General features: G+C 37.2%; 1 protein-coding gene across 6 annotated transcripts in view; it reads right to left on the bottom strand.

The window, feature by feature from the left end:
• ACSS3 (acyl-CoA synthetase short chain family member 3) overlaps positions 1-25,832 on the bottom strand; it is a 151,095-nt gene that overhangs the window by 111,504 nt on the left and 13,759 nt on the right. For 5 of the 6 annotated variants that reach the window (XR_009521233.1, XM_060025308.1, XM_060025309.1 and 2 more), the window contains one exon: positions 5,491-5,635. Coding sequence is in view for 5 of the 6 variants with exons in the window: in XM_060025308.1 (XP_059881291.1) it covers positions 5,491-5,635 (145 nt within the window). In the remaining variant the exon portion in view is untranslated. Of the gene's footprint in view, positions 1-5,490; positions 5,636-10,394; positions 11,133-25,832 lie in introns of those variants that run through there. The other variant, XM_060025312.1, reaches the window with a different exon arrangement.

The raw sequence follows: 25,832 nt of genomic DNA, 5'->3' as shown, positions 1-25,832 counted from the left end.
TTTCTATCTTTCTTTCATGACTCAATTAATGCATCACTTCCACGCCAAAGGCTTCTCTCAGCTACTGGAGCCAGACTGGTCCCTTTTTCCTCTGTGCTAAAAATGTTATTGTTATATTACACACAGTTGCTTTTGTGTTTTTCTCACCAGGCAAACTAAGAACTTGAGGGCAGGAACCATTCATCTTTCTGAGCCCACTGCCTAATACAATTAGCATTCTATATGCTGAGGAAAACATCACTGAAGATGTTTTCCTTCTCTACCTCCAGCACACCACCTATGAGACTTTATTTTCAGCTATTATTTACCTCCCTGAAAAATTTTTTATTATCAAATAAAATGTCAATTATAACATTAACAAGTTACAATTATTTATATATAAAATCTGGTATTTGCCTATGGAATGAAAAGTATTTGTGGTTAAAAAAAAAAAAAAAAAAAAACTCCTAATTGCCCATCAAAATCCATCCAGCTACACTACATTTTCCAGCCTTCCTAGAAGCTGATCACCAAATAGGATGTACAGGAAGGTCATTTATGACATTTCTGGTTATGGGTTTAAAACACAGCATGTCTGATCCTCTACATCCTCTCCACCATCCCGAGAGTTGGGACACATATGCCTTTGCCTCAGCTTCAATGATGCAGATGAAAACAAGGAACTAGGGGATGAAGGTACAGTAAGATTTAATCTGGGTCATGCCAAACTGAACCTCATCATCTGACAAGAAATGCATTTTAAAAATTTTAAGTCACGATATTATTTGGCACATTTGTTTTAGCAGCTTAACCTTTAACCTAAAATTTTAAAGCTTTTGTTTAACATTATCTCAATTATGAGGCAAATTTTTAATGATGGTAATTATCCAAATAGTTTTTTGTGTAATATAACCGAAAGAGGGACTTCCCTGGTGGCACAGTAGTTAAGAATCCGCCTGCCAATGCAGGGGACACGGGTTCGATCCCTGGTCCAGGAAGATCCCACATGTGGCGGAGCAACTAAGCCCATGTGCCGCAACTACTAAGCCTGTATGCTGCAACTACTGAAGCCCGCATGCCTAAAGCTCGTGCTCTGCAACAAGAGAAGCCACCGCAATGAGAAGTCTGTGCACCGCAATGAGGAGTAGCCCCCGCTCGCCGCAACTAGAGAAAGCTCGTGTGCAGCAACGAAGACCCAACACCGCCAAAAATAAATAAAATTTTTTAAAAAAGGACTCTCATTAAAAAAAAAAATTTATATATATATATATATATATATATATAACAGAAAGAAAGAAAACTAAAGCGCTTCTAACTAATAGTCTTCTTTTCCTACGATTCTGCTTGAAGACTATACAGAAACTTTCCCTCGGGGCATTACACAAAAACACCTCAAAAGATGGAGAGCTGCAGGGCATCTATAGGTGGCTGCCCTATAATAGACTTAATGAGACTTTTTGCAAACCCATTAGATGAAGCCAGAGATCCAAGATAAGATACATATGTGGAACAGCTTCCAGAATCCCATGGCACAAACCATATCCTATCCTTTAACTGCCCACATGCAAGCACATGTTGGTATTGTTAAGGGGATTTAAGCCCAAGTGGTGTCCATTCATTTCTTTCCTGGATCATTTGTCATCTCCTGGTTTCCAATCTTGCCCACTATGTTCTCTGCTTCTTCAGAGATGCCAAAGTGATTCCTTTAACAATATGGAGCTTCCTGTCATACTCAGAATAAAATATAGTCTTTACCGTGGCCTGCGAGGTCCTACATGCCGACTCCTAGATATTCCCCCATCCTCACTTTCAACCACTCTCCTTTCATCACCAGCCTTCTGGCTCTCCAAGTCTATTCTTACTTCAAGTCTTTGCCTGATATAATTCCTCCAAATGTTCACATGGTTTCTCCCAGCCTTTATTTGAGTCTATGTCACTGGGGCATCTCCTCAATGATACGTAGTTTTCTCTGACAAATCTATATAAAAGGGCAGCCCAAGTTACTCTCTAGCCTTATATTTTTCTTCCCTTATATCGTGCTATCTTTTCACTTATATTGTATTATCTTTTTATTCATAACATATCTCCCCAATTAGAATGCAATTTTCCTGTAGATAAAGACTTATCTTTCACTACTGTAATACACGGTGTCCACAGAAGTGCCAAAAATATATTAAGTTTTCTAAAAGTATGTTTTGAATAAATAAATAAATTTGCCTCCATCACCATTCCAATCCAAGAAAATAAATTCAAAGCAGACTGCCTACTGATTTTATTGAGTTTACTTTCAAAAAGGTCAGAGTTTAACCACCCTGAAGATAAGACAACTCATCTAATAAGAACTTACTAATGAATGATAAATAAATTCATTAAGCAAATGTAAGAATAAAAACTACTATAGACCAGACTTCCAGGTTTCCAAAATGGCCAAGTAAGCTAAATGTTTTAAGCAGAGCTTTGGATGCAGAAAGATATAAACCTTCACAGCTAGGCAATGTGTTAAAATAAAGAAGATTTTCATCCTATTAAAAAATTAAAATTTCCCAATGTAAAAAAAAATTACGGTGTGGAAGAGGCAAGTGATATTATTGGAAATAATCATTTCTCTTAGACAAGAATTAAAGTTTTTTTTTTTACTTTTTGAATGAAAGTAGAACTATTGAATGTTCTATTCATGAACTTAATAACTTCTCTACTTAATAAAATAAAAGCCACAGAGAACCAGGAACAGGTAATCAAAGTGGAGCACAATGCCTCCGTCTTTCCTAACAGTCCTTCCTTTAGTACTTTAGAGAAGAAAAGCCTGGGGAATCAGAAGCTGTCAGCAGGTGAGAGAAACAGGCCTTTTAAGTACTCTGATGTCAGGCTAAACTGAAACCAATGAACCAGTACAAATCTCAAAAGGGTCTAAGAGTCTAGACTCAATATTAGAAAATCAAGATGAGTTAGCAGAACGGCTTCTAAGCAAAATGTGTGTGTATACTTATCATATACACTTATTGATTAAAAAGAAAACAACAGAAAATGCGAATAGAAATAACCATTATTTAACTCTTCCAATTTTATGTTTCTAAAGTTTTTCTTTGATGCTTGGTCATGTGTCAAATTCAATATACTGATACAGATAATATATTTATAATGTATAAATAAGTTTCCTAATCAGTATAGCAATTAAGATTAACCAGTATCTTAATATTAACCTAAGTCTTAATAAAATGAGACTATGGCAATATGCCCAAATCACAGAATTAAGTTTTTAAACATAGACTAAACTTTATCTAAAAGCTGAAAATGCAAACCTAAAATAAAACAGAATATAACAGGTTATCAGGAAATTTCTGTTATCTCATAATAAAACACAGCCTCAGATGAAAAACAAGGTCATTTGGTAACAGAGTGCCTTAACTCCTCAGCCCCAGGATGAGCTCTGTCTCTGTACACTTCATTCTGAAAATACACAGTTCCCACTTACAGACCAACGAAATATATCCAACAGTATATTTGCAGCATTATTTCCTTCTGTTCTGTATTCAGTTGCCCAGTATTTGAACTCCCTTCTTATTAGATTGGAATTCCCCTAGTATGAGTTCTAGAGAGAGGCAGGGCCCCATTCCTACTAAGAAATAAAAAGACAACAAGACAGTTCCTCCCAACTGCCTAGACTTTGGGCATGTAATCTAAATTTGGCCAACTAGATGTACCTACTCTGTCAATCTAGAAGTCAGGTCAGCAAGTCTACTTACTAGACAATTTGTGGATTCTTAACTTTTCACTGCTGCCCCTTCTGCCTTGGGGTGTGCCATTTTTCTGAGCCTAGTTCTTAAGTCCTCACTTTTCATAAATTCCTCTTATGTTCAAATCAGCTGAAGGTAGAATTTGTTGCTGCAGCCTGGCTGATACCCAGCCTGTGCAAAACCACCTTTTCTCTCTTTATTGTTTGTAGCAACTCAGGATTGGGGCAGTAATTGTTTTGTCTCAGTTGCCTTTCTTGAAATCTCTTAGAAAACTAAACACAAATATTGCTGATGCAAAAGGATATTATTTCAGAGAGCCAGGGGGAGTTGACTGAATACTCTAAAAATTGCATGAAAGTTCTAAATGAGGCTTAAAAAAAAAAAAAAAGGCAAAGTAAGAGAATGTGATTCAAAAAGCTTCCATTAAAAAAGCAAAGGCTGGGCTTCCCTGGTGGCGCCGTGGTTGAGAGTCCGCCTGCCGATGCGGGGGACGTGGGTTCGTGCACCGGTCTGCGAGGATCCCACATGCCGCGGAGCGGCTGGGCCCATGAGCCGTGGACGCTGGGCCTGTATGTCCGGAGCCTGTGCTCCGCAATGGGAAAGGCCACAACAGTGAGAGGCCCGCGTACCACAAAAAAAAAAAGCAAAGGCCTCCAAAACCTAGCATGACAGACTCTGCTCAACCAGAAGTTCTCAACTAGTGGTGATTGTGCCACTCCAGGGACATTTCAGCAATGTTTGTAGACATTTTTGGTTATCACAACTGGGGAAGGGGTGCATCTAACGGGGAGACCAGGAATGCTGCTAAAAATCCTACAGTGTACATAACAGCTCCCCACAATAAAGAATTATCTGGACTAAAATGTCAATAGTGTCAAGGCTGAGAAACCCTGCCCTCCACTCTACCTCCCTTCAAATCATAAATAAATAAATGCCCTCCCCCAGAAGCTAGAATAACTCTCCCACAATTCATAATACCCAAATACTTTTATAATTACTTATGCAATCCCATTTCTACCCCAATATTAAAAGAAAAAAAAAATCTCATAACTTATCTGTCAATATCATGATCCATCTGAGAACTACCCAAATGGGAAAAAAACTAAAGAGCGAGCAAATAAGGGAAAGTAATGAGTATGTGCAAAGAGCTTTAAAGGGCCAGGAAGCCTGAGGGAGTGGCAGGAAATATGGGTTGAAAAACGGTTGCGTTCATGGCCAAGAATGTTGGGAAATGAAGCTTGGAGGGATGATGTGATCAGACTCCAAAGTGTCTTGTACATCACAGAAGTCCCGATTTTGCTCTCTGAATAATGATAATTTTTAAAGAAAAGATTTTTAAGTGGGGTAGAGAAATATGTTGTTTCTTAGGAAGAAAATCCTAGTGTCACTTTAGGTGACAGTCTGACAGGAGCCGAGCCTGGTAGTAGAGAAGTTAGTAGGTTAGGAGACTACTTCAATAGTACAAGAGCTGAAGAGAACAGCTGAGCAAAGGTGATGGCAATGTGGATGGAAAACGAAGGCCAGAGAGATTATAAGCATGTTCTTAGAGATTTGTTAACCTCTTCCTTTAAAATAAGTATCTTCCCGTACTGTAAAGTATAATTAAAGTATAATTAAATAAAAATACTTTAAATGCATTAACACACCTCTATTTCCAGTGTGCACCAAAAGTACAGTAACATGTCAATGAATTAAAGTTATGTAATGAGAATGTATGCTATTTAAATAATTTCTGTATGATTTCCAAATAACATGTACAGAAAGTTTATAATATTACCTGCTCCAGGACTTCTTTATAGGTAATAGTGGCTTTAGTATTTGTAACAGGACTGTCATAAATGATAGCAATCTTATCTCCTTTACCATTTTCAATATGACGATCGATGGCATTGTAACAAATGTTAAGCATCCCTTCCACAAACCTGAAAAATAATTGGAAAGTAAAAGTGAATGACTTCAAAATATATATTGTTACTTAACTAGGTTTCTATAGTCCTAGTTTGGCAGAGCTGCCCTTAAAAGTGTTTCCCCATGCATGTTATGTCAGGTAATGATGGCTGTAAACTATTTAAGATGGTACAGAAGTGACACTTTTAATAAATATGTATTTATTTTCATGTGCACAAGAAGAAAATATACCTCGCACTTCAAGGTGACAATTTTGTGGATTTTATTGCTTAGGATGAAACTAGAGTACACAGCACCAAAATAATCTACTTTACATGGATGAAATGAATTGTATATAAGTGCAGCACAGATGCATTAAGCTGAGAGGGCAAATAGTAGATGCATGACTGAAGTTTGGGTACCTGCTGTAAAAAGACAGACTTACTGGAAAAATCAATTCTTCTTTGAAAGATGTATATATGTGTGTGTGTGTGTGTGTGTGTGTGTGTGTGTGTGCGCGCGCGCGCGTATATATACACACACACATATTTGTTTGTTTCAATTAAATGCAATACCCCCAATTTCACAAAGAATAGGTTAGTTCTTTTCTGCATGTGTGAAATGCTTCATAATCTGAATAAACAATCAAAATGCACATAAAACGTTAATAGCTTTTTGAAAACTTTTCAATTCACCACTCTTTATCTCAATTGCTGAGTGCGTTCCTTTGAAAATAAAGACATAATGTAGATAGATGGAGAAAATTTTTAAGAAAATATAGCTCATTTTCCTGAGCATGGAATTTGCCACTTTTTTAGAAGGAGAGTATTAGATACAAAATACAAGTATAGTAATGGTCCATTTGTTCCAATGTCAGACTAGCAAATATTATAAAAATGCAAAATAACAAGAGGAAAATATTGAAGCAACAAGAAAAAGTCCCATTAAATAGCTGAGTATCACTGTCAGGTCTTCACTCAAAGAGCCCTGTGTGAAATGAAGCAGGGAACTAAGAATGCCTATAGATACAGTGGCAGCAATAAGAAATAACAGATACAGAAGGCAGTAGGAGGAGGAATCATTTAATCAGCATCAAGTGACCCTGTATACATCAGTAATGGTGAATATGATGACCTTACAGTACAGCACAATGAGTAATTAATACAATGATTCTGAATTGCCAAGTGTAATAGATTTGATGTTTGCTCAAAAACATTGTCTCTTCTCCTCACCCTTACTTCTATTAAAAATATTTTGTCTCTTCCTCTTGCCTCCATCTTCATCAGTGGAGAGAACTTCCCTTGACTTTGGGGTCATCCATGTGATGTCAGCTCTGGCTAATAAGCAGTCATGAAGCATGCACTTGCTTGAAAGCGCCTGACACGACGGCTTGCTCTCCTGCACCTACACCCTCTCCAGGAGAAGAGCCTCCAGGTATTACTGCTGCCTCCTCCTCAGCCTGGTGCCAAGAATGAGTATTTGCAGATGGGAGCAGAGCCCAAAAGAAGCAAGGAGCCCAACCCAGCCAGACACATGTCTTAGAACAGCGGCCCCCAACCTTTTCAGCACCAGGGACCGGTTTCATGGAAGACAATTTTTCCACGGACCCGGGGGAGCGGGGGTGCAGGGGGGATGGTTCAGGCAGTAATGTGAGTGATGGGGAGCGGTAGATGAAGCTTCGCTCACTTGCCCGCCGCTCACCTCCTGCTGTGTGGCCCGGTTCCTAACAGGCCACAGACCGGTACTGGTCCGCAGCCCGGGAGTTGAGGACCCCTGTCTTAGAATAACATTTCCAGTTGTGTTGATCCCATGACAACCTACAAATTAACTGACGAATAAATACCTTATGGCTCAGAGATTTTTATGGTGATATGCAGCATAACTGTGGCCACAATTAACTAACGCACTAAGAAAAAGTAAAAAATATTTACTCAATATTTTGGCAGAAATAAGGAAAGATACTTTATAGAATTTTCCCACAAAATACTTATTCATATTTTTGTGTTTCTGCTTTTATTTCTGAAAAGAATACGTTTCAGACACATGAAAGACTGACTCACTGGAACACTTCTTGATGATGTCATTATCCTCTATCTACCACTTCTACTCTACCACTCTTTGTGCTCAATATTGAATTATGCCCATAACATTTCATAAAACAAGGAGCCCTCTCGATTCCAAAGATTCATGGAGGACTCACTTTGTCATTTGCCTTATTGTTCTACTTCCTACTTGTTCCTTCTAGATATCTGTTGAAGGAGTTCACAGAGAGGATGTGACCCCAGGTTGACCTGTCAGCTGGACCCAGGCAATCAGAGGATCCCCCCATCCTTGGAACATGTGTGCCACCTACTATTCCCATACTAGTAGCTGTTTCAAGGACATAGTCTTGAGAAAGCAATGTGTTGTTGAGTCCATCTGGACTGAATATGTGTCTGAACCCAGATAAGGACATTATTTTCAAGATTCCTGTGGGTGGGTGCGGAGATCTACTGATCTCCTGGCCACCCACGACACGCCTCAGATGCAAGTTTCCTTGCTTATTAAATCTGCCACCCACCTACCATTCTGGAGGGGCCTGCCCCTTTCTTTGGGCTCTCCTTGCCCTCCATGAATGGGGGCCAGTTTGCGAACCAACAATATTTTTCATGAAATCTCCTTCCTTTGCCAAATCTTTAATTGACAGTAATTTCTAACATTCTGTATCCATCCCTTTGCTCACTCTATTTACATTCCTTGGGTGATCTCTATACTTTTATGGTTTCAACTTCCACCTTTAGCTCCAGCTCTGATCCCCTTTCTGAACTCCATTTCCTTATAGCCGACAGCCTGCTGGACATCTCTCCTTGGAAATAATAATACGTCCAAAACGATAATCATTTTCACCCCACGTCCAACTCACAGCCCATCTCAACTGCAAACTTGTTCCTCCTGTTTTCCATATTTCAAGGAACCACCTTGCACCCACTGCAAGGTATAGAAACTCAAAAGTTAAATTTGATCCCTCATTCTCCACATTCTATCGATTGTATGTACTGTCACATCTGTCTTTGCAATTGTTCAGTTCTCTCATTGATAACCTGGGTTACAATTCCTTTCTCTTAATTAATCTCCTTGCCCTAGGTCTTACCCCATCCTCTCAAGTCATCTTCCTTTGCTACTAGAATGTCTTTCCTCAAATTAAATATTATCACATCAAATGGCACTCAAACTCATTTAATACCTTTCCATAAAGCTCAGGATAAAAAGTATATATCTTTAGATGATATAAAAGACCCTTCATCTACTCAGCTTCATTTCCCCTCATGCAACTTCCCATGCTCCAGCTATATTGAATTACAAAACGTGCAATTCCTAGAGTTCACATTATTCAAAGAATTTCTGTGGCTGTTCTTTCTGTGGCTGTCCTTCTCCTTTACCACCGCCCTCTCCCAGGTAGTTCCAAAGACCTGTGCACATATCTCTACAATACTACTTATCATATTACATTAACAATTAGTCCACTTACTTAAATGTTTCCCTCATTTTACTATAACCTGACAGCAGAGACTATATTTTCCTTATAGTCTGAGAATCTATATATTAGGCACCCAATAAATATTTGATAAATGAAGAATGAAAATACTAGTAAACCTTCAAGACACTTTGGATTTAGGATCCATGTACAGTAGCCAGGGTAGTTTTTACTATTTTATTTTAAAGTTGAGTGAATGGAGTCTTAAAAAGAATAATGCACAGGACATTTGGCTGAGAATTGGAAAAAGCCATACCTGCAACCCAAGTCTCTGGACATCCTGACTGGTGTCCTAGTCCACAATATCCTATTAATTCATTCATTTATAAATATATATTTTTTCTATCCTTGAGTTCACTGATCCTTTCCTTTGTGGTTTTCATTCTGCTGTCGAACCAATTCAGTGAGTTTTTATTTTCATTATCATATTTTTCAGTTCTAAAATTTCCATTTGTTTTTTTCTTTACATCTTTTATTTCTTCGCTGAGTCTTTCTATTTAATTGAGGCTTTTTAAAAAATGTTTCCAATGTGTTCGTAGTTGCTCGTTTAAGCATTTTTTTATGATGGCTGCTTTAAAAATCCTTGTCCAATAATTCCAGTCTCTGTCACCTCAGTGTTAGCATCTACTGATTGCTTTTCTCATTCAAGTTGATATTTTCCTGGTTCTTGGTATGACAAGTGATTTTTGTTTGTATCCTGGACATTATAGGTATTTTATTAGGAGATTCTGGAGCTTATTTAAAGATCGTATTTAAATCTTCTGTTTTATCAGGCCTCCTCTGATACTGTGTCAGTGGGGGAGGGAGACAACTCATTACCACCAGGTTCAGGTGTAAGTTCCAGCTCCCCATTAGGCCTCCACAGACACTCATGAGAGTAAGGGGTACCTCATTACTGCTGAGCTAGGGTAAAAGTTCAGGATCCCACTAGGCTTCCATTACATCATCCTGGCTGATAGTGGGGAATGGCACCTCATTTCGCCTCCCCACATGGACTCCACTGACAATGCCAGGGGCAAGATCCTTCTTACCTCTTTATCTTAGCCATAATGAAAGTTCCAATTCCTGATATAACTTTCTCTAACACCACCAGGGGAGGTGGCGATGTTTAGGACACCTTGTCACAGCCTGGTAAGAGTAGAAGTCTAGGTTCTCTATCACCTTTTCACTGGTGAAGATGGGATGGGAGCCACAGAGCTTTCCATAGTGTTTGACTGTATTAGGGAAGTTACTGGCCAAAAATGTCGTCTTGGCAGGCTGTCCCTCCCCACCCCTTTTACCTTTGAGGGGGAAGGTCCAAAGACGTTTTTGTTGGAACTTTTTTTCTGCACCCATTGGTGTTTCTAGGTTGCCACCTTCTCCAGCACTCAGTATAGGATATATAAGACAAGAAAGAAAACCCAAGGAACTCAGTGCCATGTCATTTCTCATGTCCCAAAGTTCCTAGCTGATTTGGTTTCTTCTCTCCTCCTTTCAGAGTCTTATGTGTATTTTATATATAATGTCCTATGTTTTTAGCTATATTTAACAGGATGAATAGGAAAAAGTGCATTTTGTCCAACTTGTCCCGAAAGTTTCTAAGTAATATTTATTGATCCCTTATTCTAGACCAATATTTCATGTGTATGAAATCATCTAATCAAAAAACAACCCTAAGGACCCTTGTGCACTGTTGATGGGAATGTAAATTGGTGCAGCCACTATGGAAAACAGTATGGAGGTTCCTCAAAAACTTAAAAACAGAACTACCATAAAATCCAGCAATTCCATTTCTGGGTGTTTACCTGAAGAAAATAAAAACATTAATTCAAAATGATATATGCACCCTTATAACTATTTACAATAGTCAAAATGCAGAAGCGACCTAAATGTCCATCAATAGATGTGTTGAGTTGATCAAGAAGATATACATACATACATACATACACACACACACACACACACACACACACACACACACACACAGGAATATTACTCAACCATAAAAAAGAATGAAATTGTGCTATTGGACGTAGAGGGTACTATGCTAAGTGAAATACATCAAAGAAAGACAAATACCATATATTCTCACTTATATATGGAATATAAAAAAACAAAACAAATTAACAAACAAAACAAAAGAGAAACAGACATACAGATACAGGGAACAAATCGGTAGCTGCCAGAGGGGAGGTGGATAGGGGTTTGGGCAAAATATGTGAAGGGGAATTAAGAGATACAAACTTCCAGTTATAGAATAAATAAGTCACAGGGATGTAGTATACTACATAAGGATGTAATATAGTCAATAATACTGCAGTAACTTTGTATGGAGCTAGACAGTTACTAAACTTATCATGATGATCATTTCATAATGTATTTTATTGTCAGATCACTCTGTTGTACAGCTGAAAAATGACACAATATTGTACATCAACTGTACTTCAACTTTAAAAAAAACCTACCCTATGAGGTAGGTACTATTGTAAACCCCATTTTATGTATGAGGAAACTCATCTGACAGCAACTTGCTAAAGGCAGCATATTACGGAACCAACCCCATGAACATCAAACAGCAGTAACTCTACAGGCAATACTCAAAGAACTTCAGATTTTCTTTCCAATTATTTGCAAATTTTGGGTGGTTTAATATTTAAATTACTTGTACCCTAGCATTTTCTTTTTGAAGGATGCCGTTAAAGAAACTTAAAGAATTTTAAGGGTACCCTTTGGGACAGACAGGAAGGAAATTCAAGCAGAGGGAAAGGCCTGCAAGCAGTGTTAAGCAAGAACTGTTGGAGGAAGTAACACATTGGCATGGCTCCAGAAATGGTTATAGGTAATGAATATACCACTATAAACTGGCTAAATTTAAGGACTGGTTTACTGCGGATTACTGGACCAAGTGACCTGCAAAGGGCCTCCTGGCTCAAAGATTTGATTTTTCTACTATGAGAAGATTCTTATTTCAGTTAAAATCAAATCATTTCAGTAAAGGTCAACTGAATGCCTTCTATGTGCTGTCTCTTCAGTACCCCTTCTAAATTTATGAGAAGGTTTTAAATGGTTTGTCTCCCCAGATTATTAAAATAACTAATGCTCACTGCAGAAAACTGAGAAAATATACTTTGGAGTATTTTATATTTTCTATATGTAAATATTCTGTCTCTATGTTTAAGAGTACATTATGGGTTTTTTCCAATGATCTGAACAACTCTCAGAATGCGTTTAATGAAGGCATAATATTCCATTCAACTGCTGTTCAGTAATAGCCTCCGCAGCACTATTTAAGCACAAAGTTATCCTGCATTGTTGCAAATTCCTTTTCACAATATTTCCGTAATTTTAAATGACCCCAGGATGATGTTTCTTGTAGAGAAATATTGGTCACACTGCTTTTTATTACATATGCCAGCAAGATTCCTACAATCAAGCACACACACACTTTCACACATCAAACAACCAAACTGCTTTCCGGAAATATTGAATCAATTTATATTACCGTCATCATTACCTGAAAGTTCATTTTATCACACTCCTCTAAACACAGATTCTTCTCAATCTTCTGCAATTTTAGCAGCAGTTTTAGAAGTTTTAATTTTGGTTTATGTGATTACTAGTATTAAACACAATGTCTTACCAATTTTTAAAAGTTCTTTATATAGGACATTGAATTAAGTCTGACATTGTTACAAGTTATATTCTCAGTTTATTCACTAATTTTAATTCATAGTGTTTCCTGATATAAAGATATTTTAAGTTTGTATGTAGTCAAATAAACTCATAATTTTCCTTCACAATTTTTCCCTCTAATTCATACTACTCTCTTCTGATTTAATTTTTTATATTGATGCCTTAAATGTACCATTAATTTATTCATATATGTATATAATCTGTATGTAAAATCTGTTATATGTTATACACATGTACTATATGTGTGTATATATATTATATATAGATATATATATATTATGATGTGGCAGTACAATTATATTTATTTATCAGTAGTCAATTTGCCAAGCATCATTTTTTGACTAATCCTTACTGTCCTCATTCATCTGTGATGCTGCATTCTTCCCATACGTATTAGTATTTTATATACACACACACACACACACACACACACACACACACACACACACACACACACATATCAGCAACTTTGTCAGGGCTATATAGCTACTAGATAGAACTACTGGAATATTCTACTAATAGAGTCTTTGACTAGCTCTCTTTTTAAACTCAGTCAGATTTAGTTCTGTTGCAGAAAGGAAAAATTTCATACTCTTTATCCTACCCAACCCCTGCCCTGAATTCCTTCTGCAGAAAACTGGAAGCAACCTGAATGTAACCCGTAACCTACTTGAATAACAGAAAAAAATATAAACCTGAAATAAAATTGAAAGCAATATGGAGCCACTAGAAATGGTGCTAGCCCCAGATCAGAACAGTGGAAAAAGTTTTAACATATAAAACAGATAGGAGCAAAGTGACTGCTTAATCCAGAAATCATGAGAAACATGACAGATCCAAGCGTATGATACTGAAAGATTTCCGTGACATTTTATATACTGCTAAGTTAAAAGAAAGAAAAGGAAGGTGTAGAAAAATTTATAGAGCCATACCACAGAATACTCTACATTCATGAGGAACCTATAAACCCTAAGAAGGAAATACAAAGGCTCACCAAAAAACCTCTCTCGGGCTTCCCTGGTGGCACAGTGGCTGAGAGTCCACTTGCCGATGCAGGGGACACGGGTTCGTGCCCCGGTCCGGGAAGATCCCACATGCCGCGGTGCAGCTGGGCCCGTGAGCCATGGCCGCTGAGCCTGCGCGTCCGGAGCCTGTGCTCCGCAACGGCAGAGGCCACAACAGTGAGAGGCCAGCGTACCGAAAAAAAAAAAAAAACCTCTCTCAATAAAACTCTGAAATAACTCCCAGATCAGAGGGAGGTAGGAATAAAGAATGGGCATTGATGTTTAGATGGAAAATTAAGACATAATCAAACACACACACATCATACAATACTTAACCTGTCTAAAGTCTTTCTAAACTAAGTATAATTTCTGCATGGATGATCGTCCCAAAGATTCAGGACCTGTAAAATAGGAACAAGGCTCTGTACAACTTCTAAAAGGCCTAGAAACTCTACATACGATTGCCACATGGAAATCCCCTCTTCTCCCTCAAACAATTATAGGAAGAATGACTCTAGCAGTCAAAACCTGTATTCATTGACAAGTGAACAAGGATCCTTACTTGGGTTTTGAAATGTACTCAGCTACCTGCTGAATCTTGACACTCAGATGAGCATATGTGTGTGTGTGTGTGTGTGTGTGTGCATGTGTGTATTATGTGTATGTGTGTGCATGTATGTGTGTGTATATGAGTTAGAAGACAAAATAAAGCTGAGGTGTGGGGAGGGCATACTCTCAATATAAATAACAAGGGGAAAGGTATATTTGCAACTTCAATAATATTTAAAGTGTTCCTACAAGTCAATAAGAAAAAAATTTTAAATCCAATAGGCAAAGAATTTCAGCACACTACCCATAGAGAAAAAAAATGATAATGGCCAATAAACATAAAAACAGTGCTCAGTCTTACAAACACCAGGAAAATGAACATTAAAGCAATAATGAGATGCCATTTTTCTAAACTGGATTGGTATAAAAATATAATACACACTGTTGGTGAAAGAAAAGAGAAACTGGCATTCTCAAGTAAAGCTGGTAAGCAAATAAATTAGTTGGTAAGCAAATTTAGGAGTGGATATATATACTTATCTCCAAAATGTGCTTTTAACTTAACCAAAGCAAGTTGCTTATGTGTTCATCTCTGTTGCATAAAAGCACAAGAAGGAGTCTAGAAAAATGGACAAGAAAATATTAACAGTAGTAAACTCTGGGTAAGAGAAAGTTGGGGGACAGTATGGAGAAGGGATGGTCTATATTTTTATATGATACGTACTTCCTCTGTTATTTAATTTTTATGAGCATGTATTTATATATTGAATACATGATTTAAATATATTTAAATAACATTAAAAGCTTTAACAGTCTAGATGGCTTGTCTCCTGATGTGACTCAATCATCAACTCTATAATCAGTATAACTGTCATTAATGAAAAACATTCTAATTTAATAAAAACACCTTCTTGAATATTCTTCTGGTAAAAAGAAGCATTTCTTACACTTATGATAACATCTAAACTCAGTTTTAAGAACTAAAATTTGGACCACAGAAACTTCCTTCTTTTTATTCTCACCAGTATTAACTTCAAGCAGCAGCTGAACAGTCAATAATAAATAGCTAGATAGAATCTTCAAATCACATAGAGAGATCTGTCATAAATCTGTGGTCATCATTCCTGCTGTCCATATCATTTTGGTTGTCCTCATTCCAGGCACTTGTAAGACTGCACTTTCATATACACTTGAAATGAGGTGTGGCCATGTGGCTTGCTCTGGCCCGTGCAATGGCAACAGAAGGAATGCAAGCAGTCTTCAAGAGCAAATGCATGCTGACAACTTCTCCTTCTCCCTGCCACAAGGATACTCCAAATGGCAACTGCACTATTAGCTTATATCCTTGAGTGAGGATGGATGACATGGAGCAAATCTCTTGGGTAACCCAAGATAAACCTGTAGTATAAGTGAGATACTCCTGGGCTATTTTAAAACGGGGAGATTTGAGGGTTGTTTATTCCTACAGCATAACTTAATCTATCCTGATACAAAAGTCTTAAGATCCATAAATTTTCACAAATTCAAACAAGCTTTAAAATTGTCATATTTCATAATTTAAAAGGCAAAGGGATGCATTCCAGGACAAACGAAACAGGAGGAATCTCAGCTAGTGTAATTCTATAGTCACTACAGTAATGTTAGATTCCTTGAAAAGGAGTCAGAGACAAGCCATCATCATCAGTGTCTGAGTTCACAGAGGCGGGGCTTGAGGGTATGCAGAAGGGGCTCAGAAAAAAAGAAAGGTTCTGAAATTCGTTCTAGATGTCCTGAACATAATTTTCTATTTTCCTTTGCCTTTTTCTCATCAAGCCCTGCTAGCTTACATCTAGCATAAAACCTTGGACTCAGCTCTTTGGAAAAAGTCTGCCTTGAGTTGTATTTCTTCTGTTCTTCACTTTAGCTGACCTAAGTCTTCTCTGTCTTTCCTAATATTTGATTCTAGCCTACCCTGCATTTGACTTTGGCTTTCTTCATCAAATGAGTTAGACTGGAGTGTGTACTTGGCCCACACATTGGGCTAAGTCAGTGAATGTGGGTGGATGTCTAAAAGATTTTTAAGAGGTAGGGAGCCTGACAAGCGCCATGGTCTTGATCTCTGGATGCCAGAAAAAGCTACTGGCAAATTTTCACATGATTCTTCTGTTCCCATCAATTCCTATAACCATCAACTTCCCCTCTGTTGAGGGTTAAATTTTCTTTTTTAAGCATGTATTTATTGTCAGTTTTCAAACATTACAAAAGGAAATAAAACGCTGACACTCAAAAAAAATAAATAATCCCCGTGTCAGAGGGGAAAATTGATAGCATTTACTCTGTGGATTTGATTACCCAGCAATGTAAAGTTAAATTGGTAAAGTCTAAAATGTTCCTCTCAATTCCACCACTGCCTCCTTTGCCAAGAATAAAATTGATTTAATATACTTTCAACAGTGTAGCCTATGAAACTCTTTCACAAACTGTCATATTTTGACTTGCATAAAATAACTGTTGAAAGCTTCCTCCAGCACAACCATATTTAGTGGTGACAATGTTGTAACCCTCTCTGTACTCTCAGCTGCTCTGTACTCTGCAAATTTTCATTATTAAATAACTGGAAAGTCTAACTTATAATTTACCTTCTGATATGAGTTTACTTCCTTCAGATCAGATTATAATTTCCTTCCTGGATGACCTATGTGGGTCTTCATTTCATCACAGTTTCAGAAAAAAACAAAAACAAACTCCAAGCTCTTTTTCAAAAGTTAAATAAACCTGAAGCCAACATACTGAAAACAATTCAAAGATGATGAACACATTTGGTTATTTGTATACTAAAACACTAAATCTATATACTAAAATAGTGATGAACATATAATCTTTATAATTGATAATTCATTATTTTATAAGAAGACTATGGCAGATTATAACCCCCAGTATTAACTGTCAATAACCCTTTTAAAACATTTTTCTGTTCAACAAATTTAACAGTAAATAATTTGTTGTTGATTAGAACTGAGACTGTGAAGGAAGGGGAAAAAATATAACTGGGTACATGTTCTCCACTCTGAAAGGCAGACTAATTTGCAAAAACTATAAGAAGCAGCAAAACGTGGCAAATTTCCTGACAGAAGTACAAACTAAGTATGATGAAAGCGCAATAAAAAAGAGTTTAATTCCAACTGCAGATATGTGGTAAGGAGAGGGCTGGATGTTGTAAGGAATGCATCAATAGTTAACAGCTTGGGCTTTCAAGTCAAAAGGCCAGAGTTCAAATCTCAGACATGTTGTTTACTAGCTGTATGACTGTAGGCAAATTAACATGTCTAGGCCTTTCTTCCCTCATCTGTGAAACTAGGAAAATAAAATAAAAACCAACTACATAGCACTTACCAAGACAATACTACGAGCATTTAATACAAATTAATTCATTTAATTCTCTTAACAACTCTGTGTGTATACTAATATCACCCTCATTTTACAGATGAGGAAACTGAGGTACAGAGAAGTTAAGTGGCCTATCTGAGGTCCACACTGGAGCGTGACAAGCTGGGACTGGATGTCAGGCTGTCAGGCTCTGAGTCACAACCACTATTCTGTGTGGATGAGTTAATGTGAGAGAACTCTACACCCACCATGAGCACAATTTTATACACATTTCATTGACTCCTTTCAGTAATGCTATGAGGTGATTACTATCACTACATACATCTACAAACGAGCATCTGGCTTAGATGAATTATGAAAGAACACTTTTGTGGCAATGGGTACAATGAGCTGCAGCAGGACAAGAGGAGAGAGGACTGATAGAGATATTTTGCAATAATCAAGTGTGATGATAAAGATGGAAATGAGGGAGAGATCTGAGAAATACAGAAGAATGAAAAGAAAATTTTTAGAGTAAAAACAGGAAGAGAATGAAAAAAGTATCTATCAAAGAAACCGGGACTCTAGAAGGGTCAGCAACCCTAGCCTCACGCCAAATCTGGACAACCACCTGTTTGTGTAAATAAAGTTTTATTGAAACACAGCCACACTCAGTTGTTTATATATTCTCTGTGGCTGCTTTTGCTTGACAACAGCAGAACTGAGTGGTTGCAATGGAAGCTATCTGGCCTGCATAGCCAAACATATTTACCATTTTGCACCTTAAAGAAAAACTCTGCCAATCCTTTCTCCAGAGAAGCCCTGTCCAACAGAAATTTCTGTGATGATGGAAGTGTTTCATATCTCCACTGCTCAACAGGGTAGCCACTAGCCACAAGTGGCTGGCTAAATTTAAATTCAAACTAATTAAAAGTAAATAAAATTTAGTTCTTCAATTGCACTAGCCACCTTTCAAATACTCAATAGCATCATTAGCTAACATAAATTAAATTTTATTTAATTCTAATTAAATTAAACTTAAATTTAAATAACCACAGATGGCTTACTGACTACTATATTGAACAACACAGTTGTGGGGAATTTCAAAGAGGTAGATGTGGTCCCCAGAGTTAAATACTATAGAGAGACCAAGCAAGGTAAGGACTTCAAATCAGTCCATAGAATTAAGCAACAAATAGGCACTGATGAACTTTGGGAGAGTAATTTGGGTAGAGTGACAAGGCCTGAGGCTACCTTTCAGTGGATGCAAGAGTGTAAGGGAGAGGAGGACCTGGAGAATAGACAACATGGCCAAGAAGTCAGCATGTAAAGAGAAGGGGAATGTTCTAGCTCCTCTTATCTTGTGCAAATCTTTCAACTGAATTTTATTAAAAGAGAAGGGTGAAACATGAAGGTAGCTGAGGGGACAGGGACTGAAAACTAATGGAAATACTGTTTGTTTTTTAATGGCATTGGCAAATGGGGAAGTAAAAAACAGGGCAAAGTTCAGGTTCTGTTTTGGAAGTCCAAGTGCATCAGTGCCACTGAAAGAAGAGATGTGTGTTTTGGGGTGGGAGCATAACAAGAGCTAAGGCAAGAAAGAGCAGTGCAAACCTTACCTTAAAAGCCCTGAATACCTCGTTAAGAAAGGGGAGGCCATTAAAGGGGAATGCCCTCTTCAGAAAGGGATTTCAGGTCACTCTTGGGAGGCAAACGAGGAAACAGAATCAGTGAGGATCTATTGACTAGCCTAGAAAGTAACAGGAAGTTAAAAACAAAATGTGGGGGAGGTATAGAAACAAATCAAAGGAGCTAGAAGTAGGAAGAAGGGTGTATCAAAGAAAACTGAGGTCACATCATCTCTGTGTATCAGGTTTATGTTCTCTTTAAGGGACACCTGAAATAAGAAAGAAAAATACATAATTTTGAAGTAAGAGAGGGAGTAACATTTTGTTAATTACCAATAATGTGCCAGGTTCTGAGTTTGGTAAATCATTTAATCCACGCACTACCCCTTCAGGAAGACAGTGTTATTCCTATTTTACAGACGAGAAATGAGGCTTAGAGAGGTCAAATAACTTCCCAGAATTATCAAACTAACACATGGCACACTGGAACCCAGTGCTTTCCCACTCCAGGGAAAATATGATGAATTTCCAATTTTCCATGTCTGTGTGCTAATTTGAGTAATTCTTATATCCTCACTAGACACTGTTTGCTGTGGGCAAAGACCATGTGCTAGCTCATTAATGGCACACAGCAAATTCTCAATAATTATTTTTATCTTTTTTAACATTTTTTAATTAATTTATTTTATTTTTGGCTGTGTTGGGTCTTCGTTGCTGCACGTGGGCTTTCTCTAGTTGCAGTGAGCAGGGGCTACTCTTCATTGTGGTGTATGGGTTTCTCATTGCAGTGACTTCTCGTTGCAGAGCATGGGCCCTAGGTGCACGGGCTTCAGTAGTTGTGGCATGCGGGCTCAGTAGTTGTGGCTCGCGGGCTTAGTTGCTCCACGGCACGTGGGATCCTCCCGGACCAGGGCTCGAACCTTTGTCCCCTGCATTGGCAGCAGATTCGTAACCACTGTGCCACCAGGGAAGTCCCTCAATAATTATTTTTAAATATATGTTACAAGTGTGAATGAATGTGAATTGAAGTAGTACTCTTCTGACACATTAACACAAATAAGTAAAAGAGTCTCATGAGGTAACTGCTCAGCAAAAACAATGACGCACTCAAAAGACTACAATTGCACACAAACAGAGAAGGCTTTAAGCATTTTTAAGAGCGCATCATATTGCTTTGTTCACACTGTGACATCCCATCTAAATTACAGGTACTTGGCCTTGGGCAGTATGAACTGACTGTTCCGGGAAACCCTCCAAATTGGGTAACTGCTTACTTGGGGCAGCATAATAACCTCATGTTAATTGAACCACTAGGATATTGTTTTTGTAAAAGTAGTTGGAAAGCACATCTCTCTATAGGACAACATTTTAACAAAGAAACATAACGCAAAGAGAAATCTGTTCTTTAGCCCTACTGATACTTTCCACATGAGTACACTCAGAACCTGGCCCCATCCCACTAGCTTTCGCCACAGATTGCCCTCATCTCAGCATGAAAGGACAGCCCAGGCATCTACACCTCTGCCAGATCAACTCGGATTAAAATTGAGTGAATTGCCAGTGAGAAATGCAGCCAACAGGAAAAAGAATAAAAAGAAAGGCTTTCAAGAAATCAATACCTGTTATCTGAACTGGATCCACTGTCAACAGAGAGAGAAGGCATGAATGAATGATCCTAAAGATCCCCAGGTTGTGAGTCATGCTTGGCAGCTAAATTCAAAGCAGAAGATGAGGACACAATTTTATCTTGCTTGTTTTATTTTTATTCTAGAGGAAATGCAGGAAAAACAAAGAATTGAAGCAAAAGGAAATGGGATTCAGCTTCATTCAAATGAGGAAAAGATAAAATTATAATTAAAACTAAAGGTCAAATGTAAAAGTGAAGATAGAGATGTTTAAATTTCAAAGCATAAATTTATTAAAATTTAAATATAATTCCCAATAAATATATGTTTAAAAGTACATTCTAAAGGAAAGTAAACTTCATCAGTCAGCCCTATTCAAGAGAGCTACTGAGGACACTCTTTGGAGCAGTGGTCCTCAACCAGCCAACTCGGAAACAGGTCATGATGATCTCATAAGGAACCAAACTCCAAATCAGAGCAGGTTCCTAGAAAACCAGACAGAGACCAGGATGCCCACGGGGACCCTAAGCAGGTAACCCTGAAACCTCAGAACCATCCAGGGAATCAGGAGGGGGCAGAAGAGGAGGTACACTCTCCAATGTGAACCGATATTTGTTGGAAGGGAGAGAAGATGCCTTTTAGCATTTAATCCTAATGATAGCCATGACAACGTGATGAAGAAGGAACAAAAAGGAAAGGGGGAGAGGGAGAAAGGAGAAGAGAGAGCAGTCCCAGCACCATGCAGGTCAGGGGAAAGCCAATTTGTTGACATAGTGTCATCTTGCTTTGGTTAAGGAGGAATGGGAAGAAAGGGGAGAAATAGGTAAGGATTGAAACTAACGTGCTCTAAACCTTAGGACTTTAGGACTGCATATTTTTTCTGTGTTCATATTACATCTTCACCTTAACTATCCATTTCTCTCTCTTTAAGGCTATAACTCAGGCAGAACGATACGCTGCAATGTTCTGATGAAACTGTCCTCTACAGCTGATGCTCCCAGAAGGCAGACACCACATTCATTAACTCATTCTGCACACTTAGCTCATGTCCACAGAGAGATGTCCTATACAAGCTCTTATTAAAGTGGAAGGATACAATCAATCATTTTAGAAGGTCTAAAAAGAACTTTTTCTTCCCATTGAGCCTTGTAAATTATTCTGAGATTGTTTCTGTAAAGATTATTTAATTGAGGGAGATACACAGGGAGCATCAATTTTGTTTGTGTTATTGCTTAAAATAAAACGATCTGAAGCAAATGTGACACAATGTTAAGAGTTTACAACGCACAATGTTAAGAGTTTACAACGCCCCATGTTCAGGGTCCACTAAATTATTACTTTTATTTATTCTCTAAATGTTTCGTAAGGAAAAAGACTGTGGAGTCTTATTCACAATATTTCTTAATATTTTTGGAGAAATATTTTGACAATATACATCAAAAAACGTATAATTTCTCTTTGACCCAGAAATCTTCTAAGAATTCATCAGCAAGAAGGAAGGAAAGAAAGAAACAGAGAGAGACAGATGGACAGTCAGACACAGGGACAGAGAAATCTTTGGAATGCTGCGTCCAAAAAAGCAAGTATTTCTGCAAGTAAAGAGAAACCACCCAAAAATCAACAGGAAGGGATTGTGAAATAAATAATCTTACATTCACCCAATATGTTTAAATATTCTGCATACACTAAAAATCATGAAATAGAAGAATAGAGGAATGGAAACATCACAACTTATTCCAAGTGGGAAAATGAGTTATCAAACAATATGAACAGTATAATTCTATTTTTCTGTAAGAACAAAAATAGAGACCCAGAGAGTCAAACAGACTGACAAACAGACAGAGATAATAGATTTTTAAAAGGCACAACACATACACATACAAAAATATGTGTGTACAAAAACTGGTCGTGAATCTGAATAAGGTTTGCCATCTAAGTAACTATCGTACAAATGTCAGTTTTGGTTTTGATAATGTACTATAGTCATGTAAGATGTTACCATTGGGGAAAGCTGAGTGATGGGTACAAACGACCTCTTTCTACTATTTTTGCAACTTCTTATGAGTCTACAATAATTCCAAAATAAAAATTTAAAAAGAAAATAAAAGACTGAAGGGAAATATACCGACTATACCAAGATATATACTAAGAATTATTTACATATTGAACTATAATTGATATTCCACCTATTTTGGCTTTCCTGAGTTCATCTAATTAAAACTTAAAGTAATACTGCACCTTTGTGGGGGAAAAGCATAAACCTAAATTTCAATCAGAATTACTTTTGAATAACAAATGTCAATGAAAAGTAATTCAAAACTTAGATCTCAAACCTAGGCTTTATGATTATAAAACCGCTGCTCCTTTACCTAAGCCAGATTATATCCCCTCCAATTTCCCACCTTCACTCTCACCAAAACAACTTTACACATAGACAGAAACTAAATCCAACCTAACTAACCAGATACCACTGAGTGTAAGTTAAAACATTAAGGAAAGTAACCTACCGTACAGCACAGGGAACTCTACTCAGTGCTCTGTGGTGACCTAAATGGGAAGGAAATTCAAAAAAGAGAGGATATATGTATACGTATAGCTGATTCACTTTGCTGTACAGTAGAAATTAACACAACACTGTAAAGCAGCTATACTCCAATAAAAACTAATAAAAAAAGAAAAGTAGACAAATTTTTTTCTTTTTTCCCTAGTTTTATCATCAAAAAATCTAAGAACAAGGTCACAAACTACATCTTTGCTCTATCCTTGCCAATTCTCCCACTATCTACATATCATATCATAGATAAAACATTTTCCACTCACATTTCGATAATTTGAAACTTGGACACAGTGCAGCCTGCTCAATTATCCAAGAGTTCACTATCCAGCTGGTGCTAACCAAGCCCATTATGTCTCTTTATTCTCTTTTTTGTTACTTGTCTTTTCTTCACCTTCCTGTGTGTTAGCCCCTCTAGCAGAAAATGAGAGGCTGCACAAAGGGATAAAGTTAAAATTGGTTGACTCTTTTATCTATTAAAGGATTCATTGGTTACAAAATGACCACTGTTCATCAAAATGTGAGCCTGGGTGTTCTAGTCACTCACACCTCAACAGTCAAAGGTAATTCAGAGTAGATTGTAAAATAAAAGCAAATTTTATTACCCATATTTTCAGAAAATAATAACTAGATATCACTCATGATTACTCTCCTTTTATTAAACAGGAAAATGAAAGCTGTCTCATTACAAGCAAAAACACTTTTTTTCTTTGATGTATGAAATCATACCTCAAAGTTATACTCTACCTGGACTCTCATTCAGCACCTGGAATAGTGCCTGGCATGTAGGAGGCATTCAAACATTTGATGAGTGAACAAGAGAAAGAATGAGAGAATAAATGAAGGAACAATTGAGTTAGGAATGGATAAGTTCTAGAGCCAAAAAACTCCACTTTTAACAGGTCAACAAACGTGTGTGTGTGTGTGTCTGTGTGTGGGCATCTGACTTGCTTTTAAATCTGTTAACACCAGTAGTATGAGGATAAAACAGGATTAACTGGAGAGGAAATATGACACAATGAGAAGCTGATACACTCTAAAGTCTAACAGATTTGGTTTTTCATCCAAGATCTGCCACCTGCATTCTAAGTGAACATGAGCTAGTTACTTAACTTTCCCTAAATTCTTCTTTAAGAACGTATTCTCTTGAGAAGTTAAAAAAACTATGGTAAGGAGTATTACTGGTGCTATTCTTACTGTGATAATATATTTTGTATTGTGTAACACTTCAACACACACTCACAAACACACTCACATATGTGCATGCACACACACTCATACAAGTACACATGTACAGAGTAAAATCATCTTTTAGGATTTAAGAGATTTTGATTTGAGTATTATCATTTCCATCAAATACAATATTTGAAATAACTAGATATTTAATAAGAAAAAGAAAATCTTCCTAATTAAAAATTTTTTCTCATGGACATATATACACTAACAAACGTAAGGTAGATAGCTAGTGGGAAGCAGCCGCATGGCACAGGGATATCAGCTCGGTGCTTTGTGACCACCTGGAGGGGTGGGATAGGGAGGGTGGGAGGGAGGGAGACGCAAGAGGGAAGAGGTATGGGAACATATGTATATGTATAACTGATTCACTTGGTTATAAAGCAGAAACTAACACACCATTGTAAAGCAATTATACCCCAATAAAGATGTTAAAAATTTTTTTTTTCTAATTATAAATTTTAAAATTAATCCTTTTATAAATTAAACTAAGGAAAGGAAATTTCATTAAGTTGGATCTTAGGCTGTAAGATCTAAGGTTGTAACAACAAATTACATTTCAAGCAGTTCTTGAAATATTCAGGTGAAATGAGATGTTTAGAGTAGATATATGTTGAAGATCTTGAGCAGTGAGAACTCAACATTTTAAAATAATAATAAAATCAGTTTTGCATTTTTCTAAAATTCAAGCTTTTATCAGATTAAGATCAGCTTTTATTCCCAACAATGTAAATATTAACATTTTTATCATTTGTGGCAATACCATAAATGTATCCTAGAGAAATAATATTTTTATGTTATCTCATAGCTGTCACTTTTTTCTTTCTTTCGTTTTGTTTTTTAAATGGAGGTATAATCCATATATAACATTATATTAATTTCAGTATATAACATAATGATTCGATATTTGAGTACACGGTATACAAATTTTTTTTCTTTTCTTTTCTTATGATGAGGACTTTTAAAATTTACTCTCTTAGCAACTTTCAAGTATGCAATTCAGCGTTATTAACTGTAGTCACCACGCTGCCCATTACATTCCAGGACTTATTCATCTTGCAACTGGAGGTCTGTACCTTTTGACCACATTCACTCATTTCACCTACCC

The sequence above is a fragment of the Delphinus delphis genome, chromosome 11 (genome assembly GCF_949987515.2).
Source record: "Delphinus delphis chromosome 11, mDelDel1.2, whole genome shotgun sequence".
In the NCBI taxonomy this organism is placed as follows: Eukaryota; Metazoa; Chordata; class Mammalia; order Artiodactyla; family Delphinidae; genus Delphinus; species Delphinus delphis.
Note: the sequence above shows the minus strand (reverse complement) of the source record. Positions and strands in the feature narration are given on the sequence as shown.